Source organism: Neopsephotus bourkii, unplaced genomic scaffold (assembly GCF_033783945.1).
Source record: "Neopsephotus bourkii isolate Nb327-2 ecotype Australia unplaced genomic scaffold, CSIRO-AGI_Nbou_v1 NB_358, whole genome shotgun sequence".
NCBI classification, from domain to species: domain Eukaryota; kingdom Metazoa; phylum Chordata; class Aves; order Psittaciformes; family Psittacidae; genus Neopsephotus; species Neopsephotus bourkii.
Window position 1 is genome coordinate 160,194 of NW_026900864.1, and position 22,214 is coordinate 182,407.

Here is a 22,214-nt window from a genome sequence, read left to right on the forward strand (position 1 = left end):
GTGCGCTGGAGCCCAGAAAGCAACTGTAACCTGGGCTGCATCCAAAGGAGCGTGACCAGCAGGTCCAAGGAGCTGATCCTACCCCTCTGCTCTGCTCTCGTGAGACCTCCCCTGGAGCATTGTGTGCAGTTCTGGTGTCCTCAACATAAAAAGGACATGGAACTGTTGGAACAAGTCCAGAGGAGGCCACGAGGATGCTCAGGGGCTGGAGCAGCTCCTGTATGGAGATAGGCTGAGAAAGTTGGGGCTGTTCAGCCTGGAGAAGAGAAGCTGCGTGGAGACCTCAGAGCAGCTTCCAGTGTCTGAAGGGGGATACAAGGATGCTGGAGAGGGACTCTTCATTAGGGACTGGAGCAACAGGACAAGGGGTAATGGGTTCACACTGAAACAGGGAGGATCCAGACTGGATGTAAGGAAGGAATTCTTCCCTATGAGGGTGCTGAGGTGCTGGCACAGGGTGCCCAGAGAAGCTGTGGCTGCCCCATCCCTGGCAGTGCTCAAGGACACAGGGGCTTGGAGCAAGCTGCTCCAGTGGAAGGGGTTGGGGTTGGGGCTGGAGGAGCTTTAAGGTCCCTTCCAACCCATTCCCTGATTGCAAGGGAAGAGCCCTCCAGCACCATGTAAAAGATTGACAACGTCAGCCAAGTTTTATTACACAATGTCCAACCTAGCAGAAAGACAAAGCAAATCTCTCTAGTCACTGCGGGCAGGAGGGGCACTGCCTCCATGGTGCCTCCTAGGGGGGTCTGGCTCTGCACTCACCTCCTTTGTGTGTGTGTCCCCCGTTCCCTCCCTCCACTATCTGGAAAGAAACCTAAAAATGGCATTAAGTACAAAAGAAAACCCATCCGGAAGCCTCCCGGCACCTCCCTGCTCTTTGGGGTCATTTCGACTTAAAAACCCCTCCAGAGGCAGGTTTGCTCCTTAGCCAGCGACAGTTCAAATGAGGGGGGGACACCCAGTGTCTCCACACCACAGCCTGACCCTTTATGGGTGCTTCCCTTGGGATCCCACCGGGCCTGGAGAGGTGCAGCCCCCTTTGAGCATGGGGAACTTCCCCCCTCATTGTGCCCCCTGGAAGGGTGGTTGGGGGGGAAAGGAGAGCATCCCCAGGGATAAGCATCTGGGGGGGGGGTTGCATCCTGCCCTGCTGCCTCCTCTTCCTCTAAAACAAGGAAGGTGCTGCAGGAGAGCCCTGGAATGTGGGGCAGAGGGAAGGGGTGAACCCCAGTTCTGCTCCAGCCCCCCCCATCCCATCCCTCCTGGGCTGAGCAGGGAGGATAAAGGGGAAAAGGAGCAGCATGGGGTGCCTGTGCTGGCACATGGGGACACGAGCATCCCCAAATAACAGGGGGCAGGAGGCTGGGGAGCCCCTGGTACCGCTTCCAGCAACCCCAAGCACGGAGTGGGATCCGTGCACTGTTAGGAAGGATCCATCCCCTTCCCAGCACGGCCTCACCGACTCCCTCCATGGAAGGAAAAGCACCATTTCTCTTTGGGTCCCAGTATCCGTGGGGCAGAGCGGGCTGAGCCGGGTGCTGGCGTTCCCTCTGGGAAGCAGCAGGGAGCAGGGGCTCCGGCCCCAAGGCCACGAGGTGTCCGGTGGGAGGCCCGGGTGCTCCACGGCTCTCCTGGTGTGTCCGGAGGGAGCTGGGGGGGGCCTGGGATGGGGTGGGAGGGTGGAGCAGCCTCGTCGAGGGGAGGAGATACGAGTCCATTAAAAACCACTTCCTGCCGAGTTCCTGTGGGGAAGAGGAGCAGAGGGGTCAGGGCAACCCTCGGGATGGCTGGCAAGGAAAAGGGGAATGGCAGAGGGGAGATGGAGAGTGCTCAAGGCCAGGTTGGACACAGGGGCTTGGAGCAAGCTGCTCCAGTGGAAGGGGTTGGGGTTGGAGCTGGAGGAGCTTTAAGCGCCCTTCATCCCAAACCATTCTTGATGCTGTGGGATCCCCAGTGTAAGGGGGATGTGGATGGAGGTGTTGGAGGGAGTTTGAAGGAGGCCATGGAGATAAAAGGGAGCTGGAGCTCTGCTCTGGAGCCAGGCTGGGAGAGCTGGGCTGGGGCAGCCTGGACAAGAGAAGGCTCCTGAAGGGGAGACCTTAGAGCAGCTCCAGTGCCTAAAGGGGCTGCAGGGAACCTGGAGAGGGGCTTGGGACAAGGGCCTGTAGGGCCAGGCCAAGGGGAATGGCTTGAACCTGCCCGAGGGGAGACTGAGCTGAGCTCTTAGGCAGAAGCTCTTCCCTGTGAGGGTGCTGAGGCACTGGCACAGGGTGCCCAGAGAAGCTGTGGCTGCCCCAGCCCTGGCAGTGCTCAAGGCCAGGTTGGACACTGGGGCTTGGAGCAAGCTGCTCCAGTGGAAGGGGTTGGAACTGGAGGAGCTTTCAGCTCCCTTCATCCCACCCCATCCCATGATGACTCCCAGCACCTCGGGGACACCCCTCACCTCTCTCAGTGGTGCCGGTCCCTCTCTCTGTCCCTGTCCCGATGCCGCTCGTGCTCCCGGTTCCGCTCCTGGAAGTAGTCCTCGTGCCGGTCCTCGCTGTGGAGCACGTCCCGGTGCCGCCGGCTGCTGTCACGGGACCGGCTGGGGGAGCGCTCCCGGGATCGGTGCCTTTTCCTGGGACAAGAGGAGAGGAGAGGACTTGTGGTGTGCTCAGCATCAGGAGGGTGTGGAGCTGGTGGAGCAAGGCCAGAGGAGGCCACAAGGATGCTCAGGGGCTGGAGCAGCTCCTGTATGGAGCCAGGCTGGGAACATTGGGGCTGTTGAGCCTGGAGAAGAGAAGCTGCGTGGAGACCTCAGAGCAGCTTCCAGTGTCTGAAGGGGGCCTATAGGGATGCTGGGGAGGGACTCTTCATTAAGGACTGTAGTGACAGGACAAGGGGTGATGGGTTCAGAGTGAAACAGGGGGGATCCAAACTGGATGTAAGGAAGGAATTCTTCCTTGTGAGGGTGCTGAGGCCCAGAGAAGCTGTGGCTGCCCCATCCCTGGCAGTGCTCAAGGACACAGGGGCTTGGAGCAAGCTGCTCCAGTGGCAGGGGTTGGGGTCGGAGCTTTCATCTCCGTTCATCCCAACCCATCCCATGATGGGATGCAACGAATCCACCCCCCCTCCGGTACCTGGAGGAGCTGCTGCTGGCGCCGGTGCTGTAGGACTTGGCCTCGATGCCGTGCAGGCAGTCCTTGAGGGACGAGAGGAGGACGCGGCACCGCTCGTCGCTGGCCACACGGGACTGCTTGATGACAGCGATGGCCGTGAGCAGGGTCTCGATGGCGTCGCTGTAGTCACCTGGTGGGGGGGGGGGATGATGACAGAGCAGGGTTAAGGGGGGCAAACCCACTGTGGGACAAAGAGGGGGGGTAACCCCACAGGGACACAGTCACCGGTACCTGCGCTGGCCCCGGACACCGCCTTGGATATGGCGCTGCTGGAGATGGCCCGGTTCCTGTTCATGATCTCCTCAAACTCCCCTTCACTCACTGGGGCCGGGGGAGGACCCAGCTCCCGGCTGCACAAGAGACAAGTGGGGTGCTCAGCAAACCCCCCCCATTGCATCCCCATTTATACCCCACTGAGACCCCCCCCAAACCCCTCACCTGCTGTGGTTATAGGGAGCCATGGCCTTGCCGTAGGTGTCCGGTGGAGGACCCAGCGCCGCGTTGGGTGGGGGGAAGAAGGCAGGGTTGAGGTGCAGGGCAGGGGGGACAGCCCCCGGGGGGGGCACAGCAAGGTGTGGGGGCAGTCGGGGTGGGGGGGGCATGAGGTGCTGGTAGTGGATACCGGGGGGTGGTGGGGGGACACCGAAACCGGAGGACAAGGGGGGGGGTGGTGGCATGGGTGGGGGGGGCAGCCCCATAAGGGGCAAGGCGGTGGGGGGGCGGTTGAAGAAGGGAAGGACCGAAGGGGGTTTGTCCGGGCGGGCTGCGGGCAATGCATTCTCTGTTGGGGTGGCCCGGCCATCCACGGAGTCCATGGAATCCCGGGAATGGGCCCTCGGAGGCACACCTGGAAGCGGGATGGGAAAGAGCCATGAGCTACAGGCAGAGCATCCCTCAGGTCTTGGGAGCGCTCCTCCTCTTCCTCCCCACCCATAGTGACCGGTGCAAGGAGCATCCTCTCCCTCAGCCCCGTGAGGTGCCCAGAGCAAGATCCAGCCACAGCCACACGTAGCCTCCGCTTCCACGGGCCTCCAAGAGGGGCTGAAGCCACCGAGCAAAGTGGGTTCCAAGGAGAGAAGCCAAAAGAGCCCCAAGAGAAGGTGAGAGGATCCCCAGCAGAGAGCTCACTGGGGCCCCGAAGAGATGAAACAGCCCAGAGAGAGGCTCAGGAAAGGCCTGAACGTGGAGGAAGACGAAGGGGCAGAACCCAAGTGCTGAGAGCAACGGAGCTGCTGGAGGAAGAACTTGGAGCCTGGTTGCCCTCAATGAGGAGCAGGAATCTGCTGTGTCCCAAGAGGCTCTGAGGATGAGACTGATGTTCAGTGAGGAGCCACAGCTCCCCACCAGGCTCTGCTGGCCATCAAGGCAAGCACTGGTCAGGCTTCATGTGAGCTCATGATGAGGCCCCTGTGCCTGACAGGGTGAGGGAAACACCCCTGTGCTCCACCAGAACACAAGGGCAGGTCTGGACAGGGTCTAACAGCACCCACAGCTGCCAAGCAGCCGATGGAGCTGAAGGAAGGAAGCTGCAACTCTGCCAGGGCCCATAGGAAGAAGTGGTTTCTCCTTGGCTGAAACAGGGCTCTACAATGAGCAGAGCTGGCCATGCCCTCCTCTTGCCCTGTGGGTCCAGCAGAGCCCCCCCCCAGCACCGGGGCTGGGCACGTCACATCGCTGCGGAGTGAGGCGAGGACCACCGAGTGCCACCGTAGAAAGCCCCACGGCCAGGCCCCAGCTGGAATACTGCATCCAGTGATGGGCACCTTACCTCCGCAGGGATGGACAAGTTCTGGAGGAGATCCAGAGAAGAGCTACTACTACATATGGAGGGTCTTAGCTATGTTGATAGGCTGAAGAGCTTAAGCCCATTCAGTTTGGAGAGGAGGAGGAGGAGGCTACGAGGGATCTTCGCAGTGTGTGAGCAACCTAAAAAGGGGATCATAAAGACTCGGGTCAGGATCTAAGCAGACTCAGCAGCAATAGGAAACAACCCCCAGAGGCTCCTGGCAGTGTCCCCCCCAAACCCTGAAGGTGCTGGTGGGTTCAGGCTGACAGCGCTGCAGTGTGGAGAGCCCCCCCTTCCCCATTCCCAGTGCCGCCCCGTGCCTGCACCCCACTCACGTTTGCGAGCCTGGGCCTCGAACTGGGAGAGGTTCTGCCGGGTGGCCAGCCTCACCTCCACCTTGTCCCCATTGAGCATCTTGCCAGGTAGGAGCTCCAGGAGCTTGTGCACCGAGTTCTCGGAGGCAACCACCACCTCTGCGTACCTGTGGGGAAGTACAAGGGTTGGGTTGAGCATCACCTGGTACCCAGGGCTTGGGCTGAGCATCACCTGGTACCCAGGGCTTGGGCTGAGCATCACCTGGTACCCTGGCTTGGGCTGAGCATCACCTGGTACCCAGGGCTTGGGCTGAGCATCGCCTGGTACCCAAGGCTTGGGCTGAGCATCACCTGGTACCCTGGCTTGGGCTGAGCATCGCCTGGTACCCAGGGCTTGGGCTGAGCATCGCCTGGTACCCAGGGCTTGGGCTGAGCGCACCCTGGTGTCCTGCATCCCTTCCTCCTCATCCTGTGCTGCTTCGGAGTCCCCGCTTTACCATCCCCAGCCAGGAAAAGCATCATCTGCCCCCTCACCACAACAGATGTGGGGTTCAGGACCTGGATATCCCCCCCCCTCACCCAATTCTGCCCCAGCTCTCACCCTTTGGACTGGCCGTTGGCTCGGTTCTCTGCGAACTTCAGCTCCACCACATCATAGACACCGACGGAGCGGATGGTTTGGATCAGCTGCTGGTCCGTTGTCCACTGAGGGGAGGAGAGAGATGCTGGGGTCACCTCTTGTCAGCCCTTGGTGTGTCCCCCAACACACTGAGTACAAGCACCCTCAGAGCCCCTGCCATGGGGTTTGCAATCAACCAACAGGCTTTGAGCAGAGCCACCAGAGGTCTGGATGAGCCAGAGCATTCCCAAGCTGTCCATCAAGGAGAAGGGGACTCATCCATGCAGCCCCAAGGAAGAGCCAGCGCACTGCAGGCACCAGTCCCCTACTTCAGGCTCAGTCTGAAACCCTCTCAGAGCTGACCCCAGGCACTGGATTGAGGAAGACCCACACCTCCAAAGAGCCCCTTGGTGGGGATGGAGCTCTGAACCTCCCCATCCCCATTCCCACTATAGGAGACCCAACCTGGCCCCCACAGCAGCAGCAGGCAAGGCAGGCAAGACCCCACTCACCCAGGAGAAGCTGCCCACGTAGACAGCAGCCCTCTTGTTGCGCAGCCCGCTGTAGGTGTACAGGATGGCCGGGGCCTTGCTGTTGGCTTTGGGGGACGGCTCCTGGCGGATCTCGGGGGGGGGCTCGGAGCTGCTGCTGCTGCGGCTCTCGGGGGGCTGGGAGCTGACGGCCAGGACATCATCGTACAGGTCCATCTGATCGGCGCTGCTGAACTCTGAGTCCTAAAGGGACACCCCCAGGGAGGGGGGGAGCAATTCCATGTGTGCCCCCCCCCCCATTCCAGCCCTGCTCAGCATCTTCCATTAGAGCAGGGTGCTCCAAGCCCCTGTGTCCTTGAGCACTGCCAGGGATGGGGCAGCCACAGCTTCTCTGGGCACCCTGTGCCAGCGCCTCAGCACCCTCACAGGGAAGAGCTTCTGCCTAAGAGCTCAGCTCAGTCTCCCCTCGGGCAGGTTCAAGCCATTCCCCTTGGCCTGTCCCTACAGGCCCTTGTCCCAAGCCCCTCTCCAGGTTTCCTGCAGCCCCTTTAGGCACTGGAGCTGCTCTAAGGTCTCCCCTTCAGGAGCCTTCTCTTGTCCAGGCTGCCCCAGCCCAGCTCTCTCAGCCTGGCTCCAGAGCAGAGCTGCTCCATTGCAGCATCCCCATGGCCTCCTCTGGCCTCGCTCCAACAGCTCCAGGTCCAGCCCAGCCAAACATTAACACAAGCCCCACAACAAGGGGATCAACACCTCCTGTCCCAGCAATGGGGTTACCGGTACCCCAAAGACAGGGTGATGGGCTCTGCTTTGTGATGCTGACATAACCCTGGAGCACTTTTAACATGGAAGGAGGTGGAGAAGGGAGGAAAACCCCAGGAAGCAGAACCATGAGGCTCTGGGTTGCTTTCCCTCCCTCAAACCAGAACCCTTTCGCTTTGGACCCGCTGAGCCCCAGCACAGAGCTCATTCAAGCAGAGAACACCACCAGGCTGTGCCGAGCAACGAGACAACACTCAACATGCTCCTTTGGGAGCTACCAGGAAGGAACTCACCTTTCCTAAGAGTTCAGGGGTGCAAACCCTCAATGGACGAGCATCTTACTCCTTACCAGGCGCATCCATCACCACCAGTCCCCCCTCAAACCCTGCTCCAGAGAGCCCCACACTGAGTGCTTTGAGGGCAGGCAGGAGCAGGCACTGCAGCAGCCAGGCTGTGAACTCCAGCATCCTGGCTCTGCCTCCCCATTCCCACATTCATTCCCACTCTGTTCCAGGCTATATTTAATGTGGAGTGTTTACTATGCAGCTCCAGGCTCACGGCTCAGCCGGCTTCAATGCGTGCCGAGCATCCTTTCGTGCTACATGTTACTATGGCAGGGTCTGTCCCATTGGGTCCTGTATGGCAGAGAACCACGGAGGCACAGCTCCCAGATCCGGAATTCCAGGGATTCAAAGGCAGTTTGGGCAATATTAGCTCTAGAAATGGCATGAGGTGGTTAAATTCCCTGTGCTGTGGTGGTCAGGGAATGGTACGGCTAAAACAGGGGGTGAAGGGAGAGAGGGAGAAAGATGCTCAACCAAAGGCACTCAGGTCATGGAAATACAAAGATAAAACCATTTTCATGGAATTCCAGAATGGTTTGGGATGAAGGGAGCTTAAAGCTCATCCCATTCCAACCCCAGCCCCTTCCACTGGAGCAGCTTGCTCCAAGCCCCTGTGTCCTTGAGCACTGCCAGGGATGGGGCAGCCACAGCTTCTCTGGGCACCCTGTGCCAGCGCCTCAGCACCCTCACAGGGAAGAGCTTCTGCCTAAGAGCTCAGCTCAGTCTCCCCTCGGGCAGGTTCAAGCCATTCCCCTTGGCCTGTCCCTACAGGCCCTTGTCCCAAGCCCCTCTCCAGGTTTCCTGCAGCCCCTTTAGGCACTGGAGCTGCTCTAAGGTCTCCCCTTCAGGAGCCTTCTCTCCTCCAGGCTGCCCTGGACACTCCCATCCTGTCCATCTTCCCCTCAAGCCCCTTCTCACCACAACACCCATTCCCAAGGCACCTGCATTGTTTCCATGCAGCCCTTTCACCTGCGGAGCTGGCCAACAGGGCACAAGAGCTCCAAGAGGGAGCTGTTTTCCTGCTCCTCAGCCCAGCTCAGCTGTTTGTTTAATCCACCTCACACACTCCTACCCCTACTCCGAGTGCTTTGGACACGGCCCAAGGCTGCAGGATTCCTGCCTGGAAGTTGTAGAAAGTTGAGACCAAAACCAGAGGTGGGCAGAGGATTCCTTGGATGTGCTCCTATGGGGATGCTGCAGCTTGGCAGGTTTTAGAGCTCTTCTGGGATCTCTGTAAATGCTCCCCTTTAAGCATGGAATCAACCAGGTTGGAAAAGCCCTTTAAGCTCATCCAGTCCAACCCTTACCCCAGCCCTGCCAAGGCCACCACTGACCCATGGCACTGAGGCCTCGTCTCCACGGTGTGTGAGCACTTGCAGGGCTGGTTCCCTGGGCAGCCTGTTCCAATGCCTGAGCACCCTCTGGGGCAGGAATTGTTCCTCAGCTCCATCTAACCCTGCCCTGGTGCAGCTTGAGGCCGGTTCCTCTTGTCCCATCCCTTGTTCCTTGGGAGCAGAGCCCAGCCCCTCCTGGCTCCATCCTCCTGTCAGGCAGTTGGAGGCAGCCATCAGGTCCCCCCTGAGCCTTCTCTTCTCCATCTGAACCCCCCAGCTCCCTCAGCCCTTCCCCATCACCCCTGGGCTCCAGGCCCTGCCCCCAGCTCCATTGCCCTGCTCTGGCCCCGCTCCAGCCCCTCAAGGTCTCTCTTGCAGTGAGGGGCCCAGAGCTGAGCCCAGGATCCGAGGTGCAGCCTCCCCAGTGCCCAGCACAGGGGCCCAATCCCTGCCCTGCTCCTGCTGCCGCACTGGTGCTGGTGCAGGCCAGGACGCTGGGGGCTCCTTGGGCTCAAGCTGCTCCTGCTCAGCTCCAGCAGCTCCTTCCCAAGCCTGCCCCGTTCCATTGGGGCCCAAGCGCAGGACCCAGCCCTGAGCCCTGCTGGAGCTCAGCCCATGGATCCAGCCTGGCCACATCCCTCTGCAGAGCCTCCAGCACATCCACACTCCCCCCAACCTGGTGTCACCTGCAAGGTGCCTGAGGGTGGCCTCAATCCCCCCATCCAAACCATCAGTGAAGACACCAAACACCAGCCCTGAGGGTGAGCAAGCTAAAAGAGCCCTAACCCACAGCCCCATGGGGTGATGGTGCAGAAGCACCCAAAGCTGCTCTCTGCCCTTGCCATCACACCACGCTTGCAGAGCAACAGTGATGAGAAGCTTCTTCCATCCCCACCACGTTCACTGCTGCCACCCAAACCCCAGCTCAGCAGACACATCACAGCTTGTGGGGTCCATGAGGCTGAATCCGGGCACCATCAGCGCCATTCCCACGTTGTTCCATGGGATCTGGAACCGCACCAGCATCCCCAGTGTGCCCCGGGGCAACCACGGCACCTTCCCCCTGCACTTTGATCCCATGGATTAGCTTCCTGCTGTGGCACAGCCTGAGGTGCTCAATGAGCACTTCCAGCCCCAAGAAGCCCCCATCTACTTGGGGGGGGGTCAAAGATCTTGGGTCTCCCATGCACCAGCCCCTCCAGGTGAAGCTTTCCCTGCTGTGCAGCTGGGATTGCTCCATCCTCCTCCAATCACTCCTAAAGATCCCCAGGACTGGCCCAGCACCATCAGAGCCCTCTCAGCATTCCAGTCAACATTCCCATGTCAACTCAAGCCACTGCTTCCATCACCATTCCCACTCCTGGGAGCCAAGCCTTCATGGGAAAGCCTACCTGCAGGCATAGGCAGGAGCTGCCCATCTCCACACAGCACCCATGAAGCAGCTCCCATTAAATCCTTCCACCTGTATTCCAGCAGCTGGGCAGCAATTCCCTCTGCTCCCAAGTGCAGATGGGATTGGGTATCCCCAGGCATACCCATTTCCTGATGCTTTCCAAAGCAAATTGCCTAAACCCATCCAAACTGGGGTTATTCCATTTGGTCCCAGCACCATCACTAGATGGTTTCATGCATGGAGAACTGGGATTATTCCAGGTTTTTTTGAGGGAGGATGCAGTATGTGGGAGTCAGAGGGCATCCAGGCAGGAATTCACTTCACAACCCACCTTCCTAGTGAGGATCCCATTGCTTTGGCAGTGTCACAGCCAGCTCAGAGCAGAGCCCCCTCTGCTCCAAGGGCCTTAACACCACTCCCACCATCCCACTTTTCCCAACACGGCAGGAATTATTCCTTGGAACAAAGATTCCTCCCCCTCCAGGAGCTCACAGGGATTCCCTTCCTCCATGTGCTTTGCTCCCAGTTCAGGTCTTCCCTCTTAGTTCATTCCAACTTCCCTCCTTGGGTGCTCCACAGGTATCTGACCTCCAAGCATCCACGTCCACGTTTGCTCTCCCGCATCCCTGAATCCTCCTTTCCCAACAGCCACGCGCTCTCCTTCTCCATCACTTCTTCCTGGGATTCCCAGGCACGACCCTGACCACAGCTTTGGTGCTCTGGGTCCCTTTCCTGCGCCATTCCCTGGCAGAGCCTCTTCCCATTGGGATTTCTCACTTCTCCAACCAGGATGATGCTCTCCCTCCTTCCATCCTCACTCATCACTTCCCTGGCAAAGGCTCCAATCCAGACCCTGCCTCCCCTTCCCAAACACTGGGTACCAGGGGAAGGTGTCCCTGGTTGGAACTGGCTGAGCTTTAAGCTCCCTCCAACCCAAGCCACTCTGTGTTCCTATATCGAAATCCACCAGGATTCAGGACCATTCCTGGTGGATTCTCCCCATAGGAACTCCTCAATGCTGGACCACACCTTCCCGGTCACATCTCCTTCAACTCAACACATTCACACCACTCAATGGGTCCATCCACTGTAACTGGTCCAGCACCCATTAAGGAGCTGGATGCTGCTGCTTCCAGTGCTTTTCCCACTGGGAAGCGGGAGGTGCAGCCTCTCACCTGGTTGAACTCCTCATCGGCGTAGATATCGATCAGATCCACCCCCTCCGACATCCTTCCAGAGGCGGGAGCAGAGCAGGAGCCCGGGCTGGGACCGGGAGGTCGGGATGAGCACTGCAGTGATGAGCAGGAGAAGGGGGGAGAGCCCATCAGCGACCCCCTCTGTGCCCCCCACTTCTCCCTATGGGGTTGGGGTTCCCTCTAGTCCCTGCAGCACCCCTTTAACGGGACAGACCCCATCTCAACCCCTGGGGGGAGCAATTGGGGTCCCCCCTATTCCCTGCAGCACCCCTTTAATGGGACAGACCCCACCTCAACCCCCGGGGGGGGCAACTGGGGTCCCCCCTATTCGCTGCAGCACCCCTTTAACGGGACAAACCCCACCTCAACGCCTGGGGGGTGGCAATTGGGGTCCCCCCTATTCCCTGCAGCACCCCTTTAATGGGACAGACCCCACCTCAACCCCTGGGGGGTGGCAATTGGGGTCCCCCCTATTCCCTGCAGCACCCCTTTAATGGGACAGACCCCATCTCAACCCCCGGGGGGTGGTTGGGGTTTTTGGTTTTGGGTTGGGGGGGGTAACTGGGGTCCCCCCTATTCCCTGCAGCACCCCTTTAATGGGACAAACCCCACCTCAACCCCCGATGGGGGGGGGGGAAGGCAACGTGGCCCCGTTACCCCCAACCTCCCCCACACCAGGGGGCGACTACCACCGGGCTCCCCCCCGCACCCCCTCTCTATGGTACCTCACACCTCCTCCTCACACACTGCGGCCTCTCCACACACACACACAACCGGGGCCGAGACCGCCATAACGGGCCGGGCGGGGGGAGAGGAAGGGGTGGAACCGGACGGGGGGGTAACGAAATGGGGGGGGGTCGGTTCCGTTGCCCCCCCCCCCCCTCCCGGTTCCCGCGCCCCGCCCCCCCCCCGCGCCCGTTTCCGCCCGCAGGCCCCGAGCGCGCGCGCCAACCGCGCTCACCGCTACCGCCAGCGCCGCCGCGCCACGCCACGCCCCTTCCGGCTCTGGCCACGCCCCCTTCCGCCCCGCCCCTGCTGGAGGGGGGTGTGTGTGTGTAGGGGGGCTCCTCCACCGCTACCGGGGTCATAGAGTTGGTCCTCCCGGTCGTATAGAGCGGTTACAGCGGGAGGGTAGAGGGGCTTCGTGGAGACATGGCAGCCGCCAGGGTGAGCGGTGAGGTGGGGGTAAAGGGAGGCCTATAGGGGCGGGGGGGGCGATAGATGGGGATTGAGGGTCGGGATTGTATAGGGGATGTGATTATATAGGGGCCGGGGATAGCAAGGGCACGGAGGTTATAAATGGGGCTGAGGGTCCCAGCGTTTGGGGGGGGGGGGTATATGGAGTGTTATATGGGTTGTTGGGGGGTGTAAGAGAGTCTGGGAAGGTTCTGTAGGGGATTGGGGGGAGAGGAGGGTCTGGGGGGGTTATATGTGGGGTTATATGGAGGAATATATGTGGGGTTATACGGAGGGTTATATGGAGGGTTATATGAAGGGATATATGTGGGGTTATATGGAGGCTTATATGGAGGGATATATGTGGGGTTATATGAAGGGTTATATGGAGGGTTATATGGAGGAATATATGTGGGGTTATACGGAGGGTTATATGGAGGGATATATGTGGGATTATATGAAGGTTTATATGGAGGGATATATGTGGGATTATATAGAGGATTATATGGAGGGTTATATGTGGGGTTATATGAAGGGTTATATGTGGGGTTACATGGAGGGTTATATGTGGGGTTATACGGAGGGTTATATGGAGGAGTATATGTGGGATTATATGGAAGGATATATGTGGGGTTATATGTGGGGCTATACAGAGAGTTATATGGAGGGGTATATGTGGGATTATATGGAGGGATATATGTGGGGTTATACGGAGAGTTATATGGAGGAATATATGTGGGGTTATACAAAGGGTTATATGTGGGTTTATATGGAGAATTATATGGAGGGATATATGTGGGGTTATATGGAGGGTTACATGTGGGGTTATATGGAGGGTCTGGGGGTTTATATGTGGGGTTATATGGGGCAAAAGGGTTTGGGGGCTTATATGGGGGATCAGGGACTGCAGGATCTGGGGGGCTTATATAGGAGCTTGGGGGGGGCAGGAAGTTCTGGGGGGGCTATAGATGGTCTGGGCCACAGCATTAGGGGGGTTGGGGGAGAGGCAGGGTCTGGGGGGTTATATTGGGGTTTAGGGGGGGCAGGAGGGTCTAAGGGGGTTCTAGATGGGGGTCAGGGGCAGTATGTAGGGGGTTATATGGGGGGCCGGGGGGTGTTAGGTAGGGGTTCAGAGACAGCAGGGTTGGGGGGACTGGAGGCAGCATCTTGGGGGTTTCTATGGGAGATCAGGGGGGCAAGAGGGTCTGTGGGGTTATAGATGGGGGGTCAGGGGCAGCATTTAGGGGGTTAAATGGGGGGTTATGGAGGGGGTCAGATGGCAAGTGTGTAGGATGGGGGGGATTATGTGGGAGATGGGGGGGGCAAGAGGTTCTAAAGGGTTATAGATGGGGCTATTGGGGACAGTGGAGTCTGGGGAACTATATGAGAGGCCATGGGAGCAGCAGGCTCTGGGGGATTTATGGGATGGGGGTCACAGGCAGCAGGGTTTGGGGGGTCTGTGTGTGCTGGGACAGCCAGGCCTGATGTCCCCTGCACCATCCCTGTCCCTCTCACAGCTCTGCTCCCTGCCCATGTGGGCTCTGTGCCGGCGGTCCCTGGGCCTGGGGCTGCTGCAGCGCGGCTACAGAGGAGATTCCCCATCGGAATCCGGGAAGGATTTGCTGGAGATCCCATTGCCCCCCTGGCAGGAGCGTCCGGATGAGCCTCTGGAGACCAAGAGAGCCCGGCTGCTCTATGAGAGCCGCAAGAGGGGGATGCTGGAGAACTGCATCCTGCTCAGGTTAGCTGCGGGCTGCTCGCCCTCCAGCCCTGCTCCTCGGCCACCCTGCCCCTTCCCCAGGGTGCCCTGACAGTCTGTGCCCTGCAGACAGGGCCAGGGATGGGAGAACATCAGCCCTGGGGAGCTGAGGGGGAACTGCTTGAGGTGGGCTCTAGTTCAGTTCCCTGAAGGTTTGGTGCTGGGGAGGCTGCACCTCGGATCCTGTGCTCAGCTCTGGGCCCCTCACTGCAAGAGAGACCTTGAGGGGCTGGAGCGGGGCCAGAGCAGGGCAATGGAGCTGGAGCAGGGCCTGGAGCCCAAGTGTGATGGGGAAGGGCTGAGGGAGCTGGGGGGTTCAGATGGAGAAGAGAAGGCTCAGGGGGGACCTGATGGCTGCCTCCAACTGCCTGACAGGAGGATGGAGCCAGGAGGGGCTGGGCTCTGCTCCCAAGGAACAAGGGATGGGACAAGAGGAACCGGCCTCAAGCTGCACCAGGGCAGGGTTAGATGGAGCTGAGGAACAATTCCTGCCCCAGAGGGTGCTCAGGCATTGGAACAGGCTGCCCAGGGCAGGGCTGCAGGCACCGGCCCTGCAAGTGCTCACACACCGTGGAGACAAGGCCTCAGTGCCATGGGTTAGGGGTGGCTTTGGCAGGGCTGGGGTAAGGGTTGGATTTGGTGATCTTCAAGGTGTTTTCCAACCCAGTTGATCCCAGGATTCCATGAAGAGCCCTGAGCATTGTAGCAAAGTGTTTGGTGAGGTGCTCAGTGCGCAGCTGGAATCCAGACCTCGGGAGATGGGATGCTGCTTGGAGGATGCCCACTGACCTGTTGGACCAGTCACCGCAAGAGCTCTGCTCTGGTCCATGCTGGATGCAGTGGTCAGTGCTGCAGGACAGGATGGGGCAGAGCCAGAGGCACGTGAGGGAGCTCCTGGCTGATGTCTGAGCCAAAATCCTTTGGGAAGGATGTATGCAATCCTTTGGGATGTACAGACAAGGCACGTCCGGTTGGGTTTTGGGACTTGAGGCGTGTTTAATGGAGAGGAGGTCCTTTGGCCCAGCTCCTTCATGTCTTCCGGCACCGTGTTGGGTGCTGGGTGCCAGCCTGGCTCTTCTCCCAGTCACCCCAATGCATCCTCCCCCATGCTCCCTGCAGCCTCTTTGCAAAGGAGAACCTGCACCTCATGAGCGAGCACCAGCTGAACCTCTACGACCGCCTCATCAACGAGCCCAGTAACGACTGGGACATCTACTACTGGGCCACAGGTACGGAGCAGCTCCCTCCTGCCCTGCCCTGCCCATCCCATTGCTGGTGGGATGAGTGTGGGTGCCTCGGGACAGGACACAGCCCTTCCTTTACTGCCCTTTTTGTACCCCAGAAGCAAAGCCCACCCCAGTGGAGTTTGAGAGCGAGGTGATGGCCAAGCTGCGGGACTCCGCCAAGAACAAGAACAGGGAGCAGAGGCTGCGGCAACCGGACCTGGAATACCTCTTTGAGCCCCCCAGCTCACAACAGTGATGCTGCTGCCCTCCCTGGAGCCTTCCTCCTCCTCCTCTTCCTCCTCCAGCAGCTCCTTTGGACTCTCAGGTCATGCTGAATAAAGCCATGGCTGCTCCTGTGAGCTCAGGGCTCTGCTCTTTGGCAGAGGGAGGTGATGGAATTCCATGTGCCAACTCATTGCTGCCTCCCCAGCTCCTCCCTGTCCCTTTGAAACCCCATTTTGGGGGGGACCTGGGGGAGGTTGGAGTGGGGTATCCTTCTCCCTGGTGCCCTCAGTGGGGTGGCACAGTGACAGCAGAACCCAGGCGGTGTGTGACCCAGTCGTTACTAGGAGACACTGTCCCCATTGTAACGCCCCCTTCCACAAGAGCATTCCATAGGCTCCAATCTTTCTGGTTGGAGCTGCTCTCCAGAAGGGCCCCACCATGGAGGGTGCTTGTCCTTTTGACTGTCACTGCACCAAGCTGCTGTCCCTGGGGCTGGACACTGTGTCCCCTTCGGAGAAGGCACTCACTGGGGGGAGCTCCGACCTCATGGACTTCTATGCCACAAACTACACCATGGCTCATGGTAGGGGGGCCCAAAAGCTTCCCTAAATGGGGGGTGGGCTCATTCCCAAAGCTCACCCCTCTTTCCCTGCTGTCACCCAGGCCAGCCAGGCTTCTGTCCCCAGCTCGGCCACCACACAGGCACTGGCTACGTGACCCACAACCACTCAGCCATATCCTCCCTGCTGCGCCCACACAGTGTAGCAGAGGGGTAGGTACCTTTGGTTATGGGTTGGGGGGGGAATGACAAAGAGGACAAGTTTTGGGACCACTCCATCACATCCGTGTGGCTTCCCACTGCAGCCACTGCCAGGATGCCATGGCCACCACTGCTGAGCACTTCAAGCCCCTCTGGCTTCCTGATGGCAGGAGCATCCTGCCCCGGCGCATCCACCAGCCACAGAGTGGGTACCTGCAGGAGTGCCCCCCTTCCTGCCTCTGTATGGGAATGGTGAGTCCCCAGCACATGAGGCTCCAGCAGAGCAGGCCTGGACTAAGCGATAGGCGCTGCACCAGTCCTCTCCAGCCAGGTATGGATTTGGGGTGCTGGTGGTCCCCAGACAAGCTCCATCCACAGGAGGGTTTGGGGCTGTTGATGGTCCTGGGGCCAGCTCCATCCCCAGCAGGGTTTGGGGGTGTTGATGGTTCCTTAGGGCCAGCTCCATCCCCAGGAGGGTTTGGGAATGTTGATGGTCCTGGGGTCAGCTCCATCCCCATTGGGATTTGGGGTGTTGGTGGCCCTGGGGTCAGCTCCATCCCCAGCAGGGTTTTGGGGTGCTGGTCATCTTCGGGTGAGCTCCATCGCTATGGGGGTTTGGGGTGTTGGTGGTCCTGGGGTCAGCTCCATCCCCATGGGGATTTGGGGTGTTGGTGGCCCTGGGGTCAGCTCCATCCCTATGGGGATTTAGGGTGTTGGTGGCCCTGGCGTCAGCTCCATCCCTATGGGGATTTGGGGTGTTGATAGTCCTGGGGTCAGTTTCATCCCCATGGGGATGTGGGATGTTGGTGGTTCCAGGACCAGCTCCATCACCAATAGGGTTTTGGGGTGCCAGTGGTCCCAAGGCCAGCTCCAACATTAGGGTGTTTTGGGGCATTAGTGGATCTTTGACCCCTGGGGGGTTTGGGGACCCCCTGACCTGTATCACCCATCCCTGTGCATCCCCAAACACAGGGTCCCCCAGGCCCTGTGACACCAGCTAATGCCATGGCATGGGCAGGGTTGGGGACAGGACTGGATACAATGGGACTCCTTCCCTGCCTTCCTGCTCCCCACAGATACCCTGCAGATCATCACCCTTGGCACCAAGGAGCCATCCGGCTTCACCAAAGCCACCAAGAGAACCAACTCCTTCCTGCCACCTCTGCCGATCCGACAGGGCCAGCCTGTGAGCACCCTATGGGACACTTCTCCCCCTCCCAGTCCCCTCCATCCCCATTTGCACCCTATGGGACACTTCTCCCCCTCCCAGTCCCCTCCATCCGCATTTGCACCCTATGGGACACTTCTCTCCCTCCCAGTCCCCTCCACCCCCATTTGCACCCTATGGGACACTTCTCTCCCTCCCGGTCCCCTCCATCCCCATTTGCACCCTATGGGACACTTATCTCCCTCCCGGTTCCCTCCATCCCCATTTGCACCCTATGGGTCACTTCTCTCCCTCCCAGTCCCCTCCATCCCCATTTGCACCCTATGGGACACTTCTCTCCCTCCCAGTCCCCTCCACCCCCATTTGCACCCTATGGGACACTTCTCTCCCTCCCAGTCCCCTCCACCCCCATTTGCACCCATGGGAACTTCCTCCTCCCAGTCCCCTCCACCCCCATTTGCACCCTATGGGAATTCTCTCCTCCCAGTCCCCTCCATCTCCATTTACACCCTATGGGAACTTCTCCCTCCCAGTCCCTCCACCCCCATTTGCACCCTATGGGACACTTCTCTCCCAGTCCCTCCATCCCCATTTGCACCCTATGGGACATTTCTCTCCCTCCCAGTCCCCTCCATCTCCATTTACACCCTATGGGACACTTCTCTCCCTCCCAGTCCCCTCCACCCCCATTTGCACCCTATGGGACACTTCTCTCCCTCCCAGTCCCCTCCATCCCCATTTGCACCCTATGGGACACTTCTCTCCCTCCCAGTCCCCTCCATCCCCATTTGCACCCTATGGGACACTTCTCTCCCTCCCAGTCCCCTCCATCCCCATTTGCACCCTATGGGACACTTCTCTCCCTCCCAGTCCCCTCCATCCCCATTTGCACCCTATGGGACACTTCTCTCCCTCCCGGTCCCCTCCATCCCCATTTGCACCCTATGGGACACTTCTCTCCCTCCCGGTCCCCTCCATCCCCATTTGCACCCTATGGGACACTTCTCCCCTCCCGGTCCCCTCCATCCCCATTTGCACCCTATGGGACACTTCTCTCCCTCCCAGTCCCCTCCATCCCCATTTGCACCCTATGGGACACTTCTCCCCCTCCCAGTCCCCTCCACCCCCATTTGCACCCTGTGGGACACTTCTCTCCCTCCCGGTCCCCTCCAACCCCATTTACACCCCATGGGACACTTCTCCCCCTCCCAGTCCCCTCCATCCCCATTTGCACCCTATGGGACGCTTCTTCTCTCCCAACAGGTCAGTGTCAGCCTCACCACAAGGGATTACCTGCCCTCTATGCACAGCCACGTAAGTGGGGCGAGGGGATGGGGTGACGAGGGGACGCCCCACTGAGATGTCATCACCCCCATCATCCCCTTCCATCCTCCTGCAGGGCAATGAGATGCTCCCAACGGTGCCACCAGGCTCCAAGCGAGGCAGTGGCTTCACCCAGCAAGGACCGAGCTCCCTGGGCACGATGGTGAGCAGGATCCCATCCTCTTGTCCATCTCCATCCCTTTGTGTCCTCCTCATCCTCACCCCCTGACCCCACACAGGTCTTGCCCACACTGGGCCACTCAGCATCCCTCCTCTCCCGACGGGTGGAGGCAACCCGAGAGACCCCAAAAGAGAGCCCCCAAAGAGGGGGTTTCCAGCTTTACCACCCCATCCATGATATTCCAGCCCGGGATGCAACCTGGATACCGAGACCCATTGGTGGAATCCAGCCCCAGCATCCCAGCGGCTTCCACACCAGCAACCACCCCACTCGGCTGGGGGACGTCATTGACCACTTCCTGGTGTGATGCCCCCCGTTATCCCATCTTTAGGGGTAACCCCATCTTCATTGGGGATCCCCAAATCCCTGTAAGTTCCCTTTCTCTGCACATGGAGGAATAAAGACTGCAAAGCAACCTTGCTGGCCATAACGCCATTGGCATTGACACCCCCATAGAGGGGTGGTGGCTGCCTGCACCCCACAGGTGAACAGGGGGGGAACTGGGGATGCTGTCTGGCCGACAGCCACTGGAGGGCTGTATGAGTCCGGCTTATCCGAGCTGCCTTTGGGATGACACAGCTGATTTCAGGCAGGGAAAAGCAGGCAGGGCTGCCTGGGGTGGGCAGTGAGAGGAGGAGGAGGAGGAAAGTGGCAGCTATACCGTGGGGTTGTCACTTGTGGGCTTCATCCCTGCCCTCCATGGCCTTGGGGCACTAACGAGGCTTTGTGGGGTGGGAAATGGCACCGAGGGGGTGCAGCAGCACACAGGGGTGCCAGGGGGTGTGGGTGATAACAGAAGGACCCCCCCTCCCCATAGCCTGGTACCCAAGGAGGTGCTGAGCCTGATGGAGGGACCCAGAAGGGGAAGGGGTAATGTGGGCACAGGCAGATGATGGACAGGGAGCAAGGTGCTGCTGCTGCCTGGGGTGGGGACAGGCAGGGTGCAGGCAGGGGTAGAACAGGCAGGAGTGAGGCAAAGCACAGGCAGGACATGGCAGAGCAATGGTGGTGCAGGATGGGGTACGAGAAGGGCAGAGGCAGGGCAGAGCAATGGGGCAGGGTGAGGTACAGGCAGGACACAGGAAAGGCAGGCTACAGGCAGGGCATGCCAGAACAATGGTGGTGCAGAATGGGATACAAGAAGGACACAGGCAGGGTGAGGTACAGGCAGGGAGGGTAGAGGCAGGGCAGAGGGAGTGCATGACATCAATGGTGGTGCAGAATGGGGTACAAGAAGGGCACAGGCAGGGCAGAGCAATGGGGCAGGGTGAGGTACAGGCAGGGCATGCCAGAGCAATGGTGGTGCAGAATAGGGTACAAGAAGGGCAGAGGCAGGGTGAGGTACAGGCAGGGAGGGTAGAGGCAGTGCATGACAACAATGGTGGGGCAGAATGGGGTACAAGAAGGGCACAGGCAGGGCAGAGCAATGGGGCAGGGTGAGGTACAGGCAGGGAGGGTAGAGGCAGGGCAGAGGCAGCACATGACAGCAATGGTGGGGCAGAATGGGGCACAGGAAGGGCACAGGCAGGGCAGAGCAATGGGGCAGGGTGAGGTAGAGGCAGTGCATGACATCAATGGTGGTGCAGAAGGGGGTACAAGAAGGGCACAGGCAGGGCAGAGCAATGGGGCAGGGTGAGGTACAGGCAGGGCGATGGGGACACAGAGAGGTACAGGCAGGGCGCGGAGGGGGCGTGGCATCGCGGGGAGGGGGGGCGTGGCCTCGGCGCAGGTATCCCCGCCTTCCCATTGGCGTTGCCGTGGCGACGGCGTTGCCCTCGTTGCGATGGGCAGCGGCGGCTCCTCGGGCCGCGGGGCTCGGGTGGCCGTGGCCGAGGGCCCGGACGGGGCGGAGCAGCGGGTACCGGTGCGGGGAGGCCGGGTCCCGGCCGCGCTCTGGGAGCAGCGGGGGCTGCAGAAGCTTTACCTGAGCGGGGCCGGCCTGCGGGACGTGCCCGTGGAGCTGGAGGCGCTCCAGCACCTCCGCACGCTGGCGCTGGACGGCAACGAGCTGATGGAGGTGCCCGAGGAGCTCTGCCACTTGCCCCGCTTAGCGCATCTCTACCTGGGCCGCAACGGGCTGCAGGGGCTGCCGCCCGCCTTCGCCTGCCTGCAGAGCCTGCGCTGCCTGTGGCTGGAGGGCAACTTCCTGGCCCGCTTCCCCGGTGCCCTCCTGCGCCTCCCCGAGCTCCGCAGCCTGCAGCTGGGGGACAACCGCTTGACCCGGCTGCCCGCGGCGCTGCCCCGCATGGCCGGGCTGCGGGGGCTCTGGCTCTACGGGAACCGCTTCGAGGAGTTCCCCGCCGTGCTGCTGCGCATGGGGCAGCTCCGCGTCCTCGACCTGGACCGCAACCGCATCGCCCGCTTCCCCGACCTCAGCGGCCTCGCCGCCCTGCGCCTCTTCTCCTACGACCACAACCCCGTGCATCGGCCGCCCCGCGTCGGGGATGCCGTGAGGCTGGTGGGGAACGGGGCGCAGGAGTTCATGGAGGAGCGGCAGGAGCGCCTGGAGAGCCTCCAGCGCCAGGAGGAAGAAGAGGAGGAAGGCACCGAGGCCCCACCGGTGGCCCCTGGGGATGGGGAGGGTGGATCCGCAGCCCTGCCGGGCTCCCCAGGGGAAACGTGAGCCGCGGCGCTGCAGCCGGACACCCATAGGGAAGCATCACGGAGGGATGCGCAGCCTCGGGCAGGCTCCCAAGGACCAGCATCTCCCAGCTGGGGCTGGGGAGGAAGAACCCTCGGAGCCTCCATGCAATGAGAACAGCCCCAGCATCATCACCTCCCCTGGGACAGCAAAGAGCAGTCTCATGGATCTACACCGGGATCCACAAAGGAACCTTGGAGCATCCCATTAACCACAGCGTGCCTTGGATGGGTGACCCCATGGACCCCACCACCTGCCTGCTGGGCAGCACGGTGCTGCTGAGAGCCGGGCATCCCCATGGACGTGGGGACCTTCTGCAGCCACCCCAGCACCCCCATGGGCATCCTTTGCTCCTGGCTCT

At 60.4% G+C, this 22,214-nt stretch overlaps 4 protein-coding genes across 5 annotated transcripts; 3 read left to right on the forward strand and 1 right to left on the reverse strand.

Annotated features, from left to right (window-relative positions):
- Positions 1–1,642: 1,642 nt before the first annotated feature.
- Positions 1,643–11,515, reverse strand: CPSF7 (cleavage and polyadenylation specific factor 7). Its single transcript, XM_061348467.1, has 9 exons — positions 11,374–11,515; positions 6,390–6,611; positions 5,860–5,963; positions 5,280–5,425; positions 3,597–4,005; positions 3,390–3,508; positions 3,120–3,288; positions 2,444–2,617; positions 1,643–1,742 (listed from the first exon to the last, which is right to left on the reverse strand). The coding sequence occupies exons 1-8, from the start codon at positions 11,425–11,427 to the stop codon at positions 2,449–2,451; spliced, it is 1,392 nt and encodes a 463-aa protein (XP_061204451.1). The 5' UTR covers positions 11,428–11,515; the 3' UTR covers positions 1,643–1,742; positions 2,444–2,448.
- A 1,016-nt stretch (positions 11,516–12,531) lies between these two features.
- SDHAF2 (succinate dehydrogenase complex assembly factor 2) lies at positions 12,532–15,911 on the forward strand. Of its 2 annotated transcripts, XM_061348461.1 has the most exons (4): positions 12,532–12,561; positions 14,088–14,311; positions 15,449–15,558; positions 15,672–15,911. In XM_061348461.1, exons 1-4 carry the CDS (start codon positions 12,547–12,549, stop codon positions 15,809–15,811), a joined length of 489 nt encoding a protein of 162 aa, XP_061204445.1. In that variant the 5' UTR covers positions 12,532–12,546; the 3' UTR covers positions 15,812–15,911. The 2 variants fall into 2 exon arrangements, with proteins under 2 accessions (XP_061204445.1, XP_061204444.1); XM_061348460.1 differs by lacking the exon at positions 12,532–12,561 and having other exon boundaries at positions 14,055–14,311.
- A 307-nt stretch (positions 15,912–16,218) lies between these two features.
- Positions 16,219–19,628, forward strand: SAXO4 (stabilizer of axonemal microtubules 4). The gene is made up of 7 exons (XM_061348462.1): positions 16,219–16,363; positions 16,444–16,552; positions 16,645–16,871; positions 17,617–17,726; positions 18,972–19,022; positions 19,108–19,194; positions 19,271–19,628. Exons 1-7 carry the CDS (start codon positions 16,219–16,221, stop codon positions 19,517–19,519), a joined length of 978 nt encoding a protein of 325 aa, XP_061204446.1. The 3' UTR covers positions 19,520–19,628.
- Positions 19,629–20,995: 1,367 nt separating this feature from the next.
- Positions 20,996–21,943, forward strand: LRRC10B (leucine rich repeat containing 10B). The gene has a single exon (XM_061348463.1). It carries the CDS (start codon positions 20,996–20,998, stop codon positions 21,833–21,835), a length of 840 nt encoding a protein of 279 aa, XP_061204447.1. The 3' UTR covers positions 21,836–21,943.
- The last annotated feature ends 271 nt before the right edge of the window (positions 21,944–22,214 follow it).

Excerpts from the sequence above, each read along its gene's own strand:
- CPSF7 (XM_061348467.1), bottom strand. The coding sequence starts at position 11,427 with ATGTCGGAGGGGGTGGATCTGATCGATATCTACGCCGATGAGGAGTTC. Across the intron at positions 3,509-3,596 it reads GCTCCCTATAACCACAGCAG|CCGGGAGCTGGGTCCTCCCC; the intron begins GTGAGGGGTTTG and ends TCTCTTGTGCAG. Across the intron at positions 2,618-3,119 it reads GCCAGCAGCAGCTCCTCCAG|GAAAAGGCACCGATCCCGGG; the intron begins GTACCGGAGGGG and ends CTCTTGTCCCAG.
- SDHAF2 (XM_061348460.1), top strand. The coding sequence starts at position 14,055 with ATGTCCCCTGCACCATCCCTGTCCCTCTCACAGCTCTGCTCCCTGCCC. Across the intron at positions 14,312-15,448 it reads GAGAACTGCATCCTGCTCAG|CCTCTTTGCAAAGGAGAACC; the intron begins GTTAGCTGCGGG and ends TGCTCCCTGCAG. Across the intron at positions 15,559-15,671 it reads CATCTACTACTGGGCCACAG|AAGCAAAGCCCACCCCAGTG; the intron begins GTACGGAGCAGC and ends TTTGTACCCCAG.
- SAXO4 (XM_061348462.1), top strand. The coding sequence starts at position 16,219 with ATGGAGGGTGCTTGTCCTTTTGACTGTCACTGCACCAAGCTGCTGTCC. Across the intron at positions 16,364-16,443 it reads AAACTACACCATGGCTCATG|GCCAGCCAGGCTTCTGTCCC; the intron begins GTAGGGGGGCCC and ends GCTGTCACCCAG. Across the intron at positions 19,023-19,107 it reads TGCCCTCTATGCACAGCCAC|GGCAATGAGATGCTCCCAAC; the intron begins GTAAGTGGGGCG and ends ATCCTCCTGCAG.
- LRRC10B (XM_061348463.1), top strand. The coding sequence starts at position 20,996 with ATGGGCAGCGGCGGCTCCTCGGGCCGCGGGGCTCGGGTGGCCGTGGCC.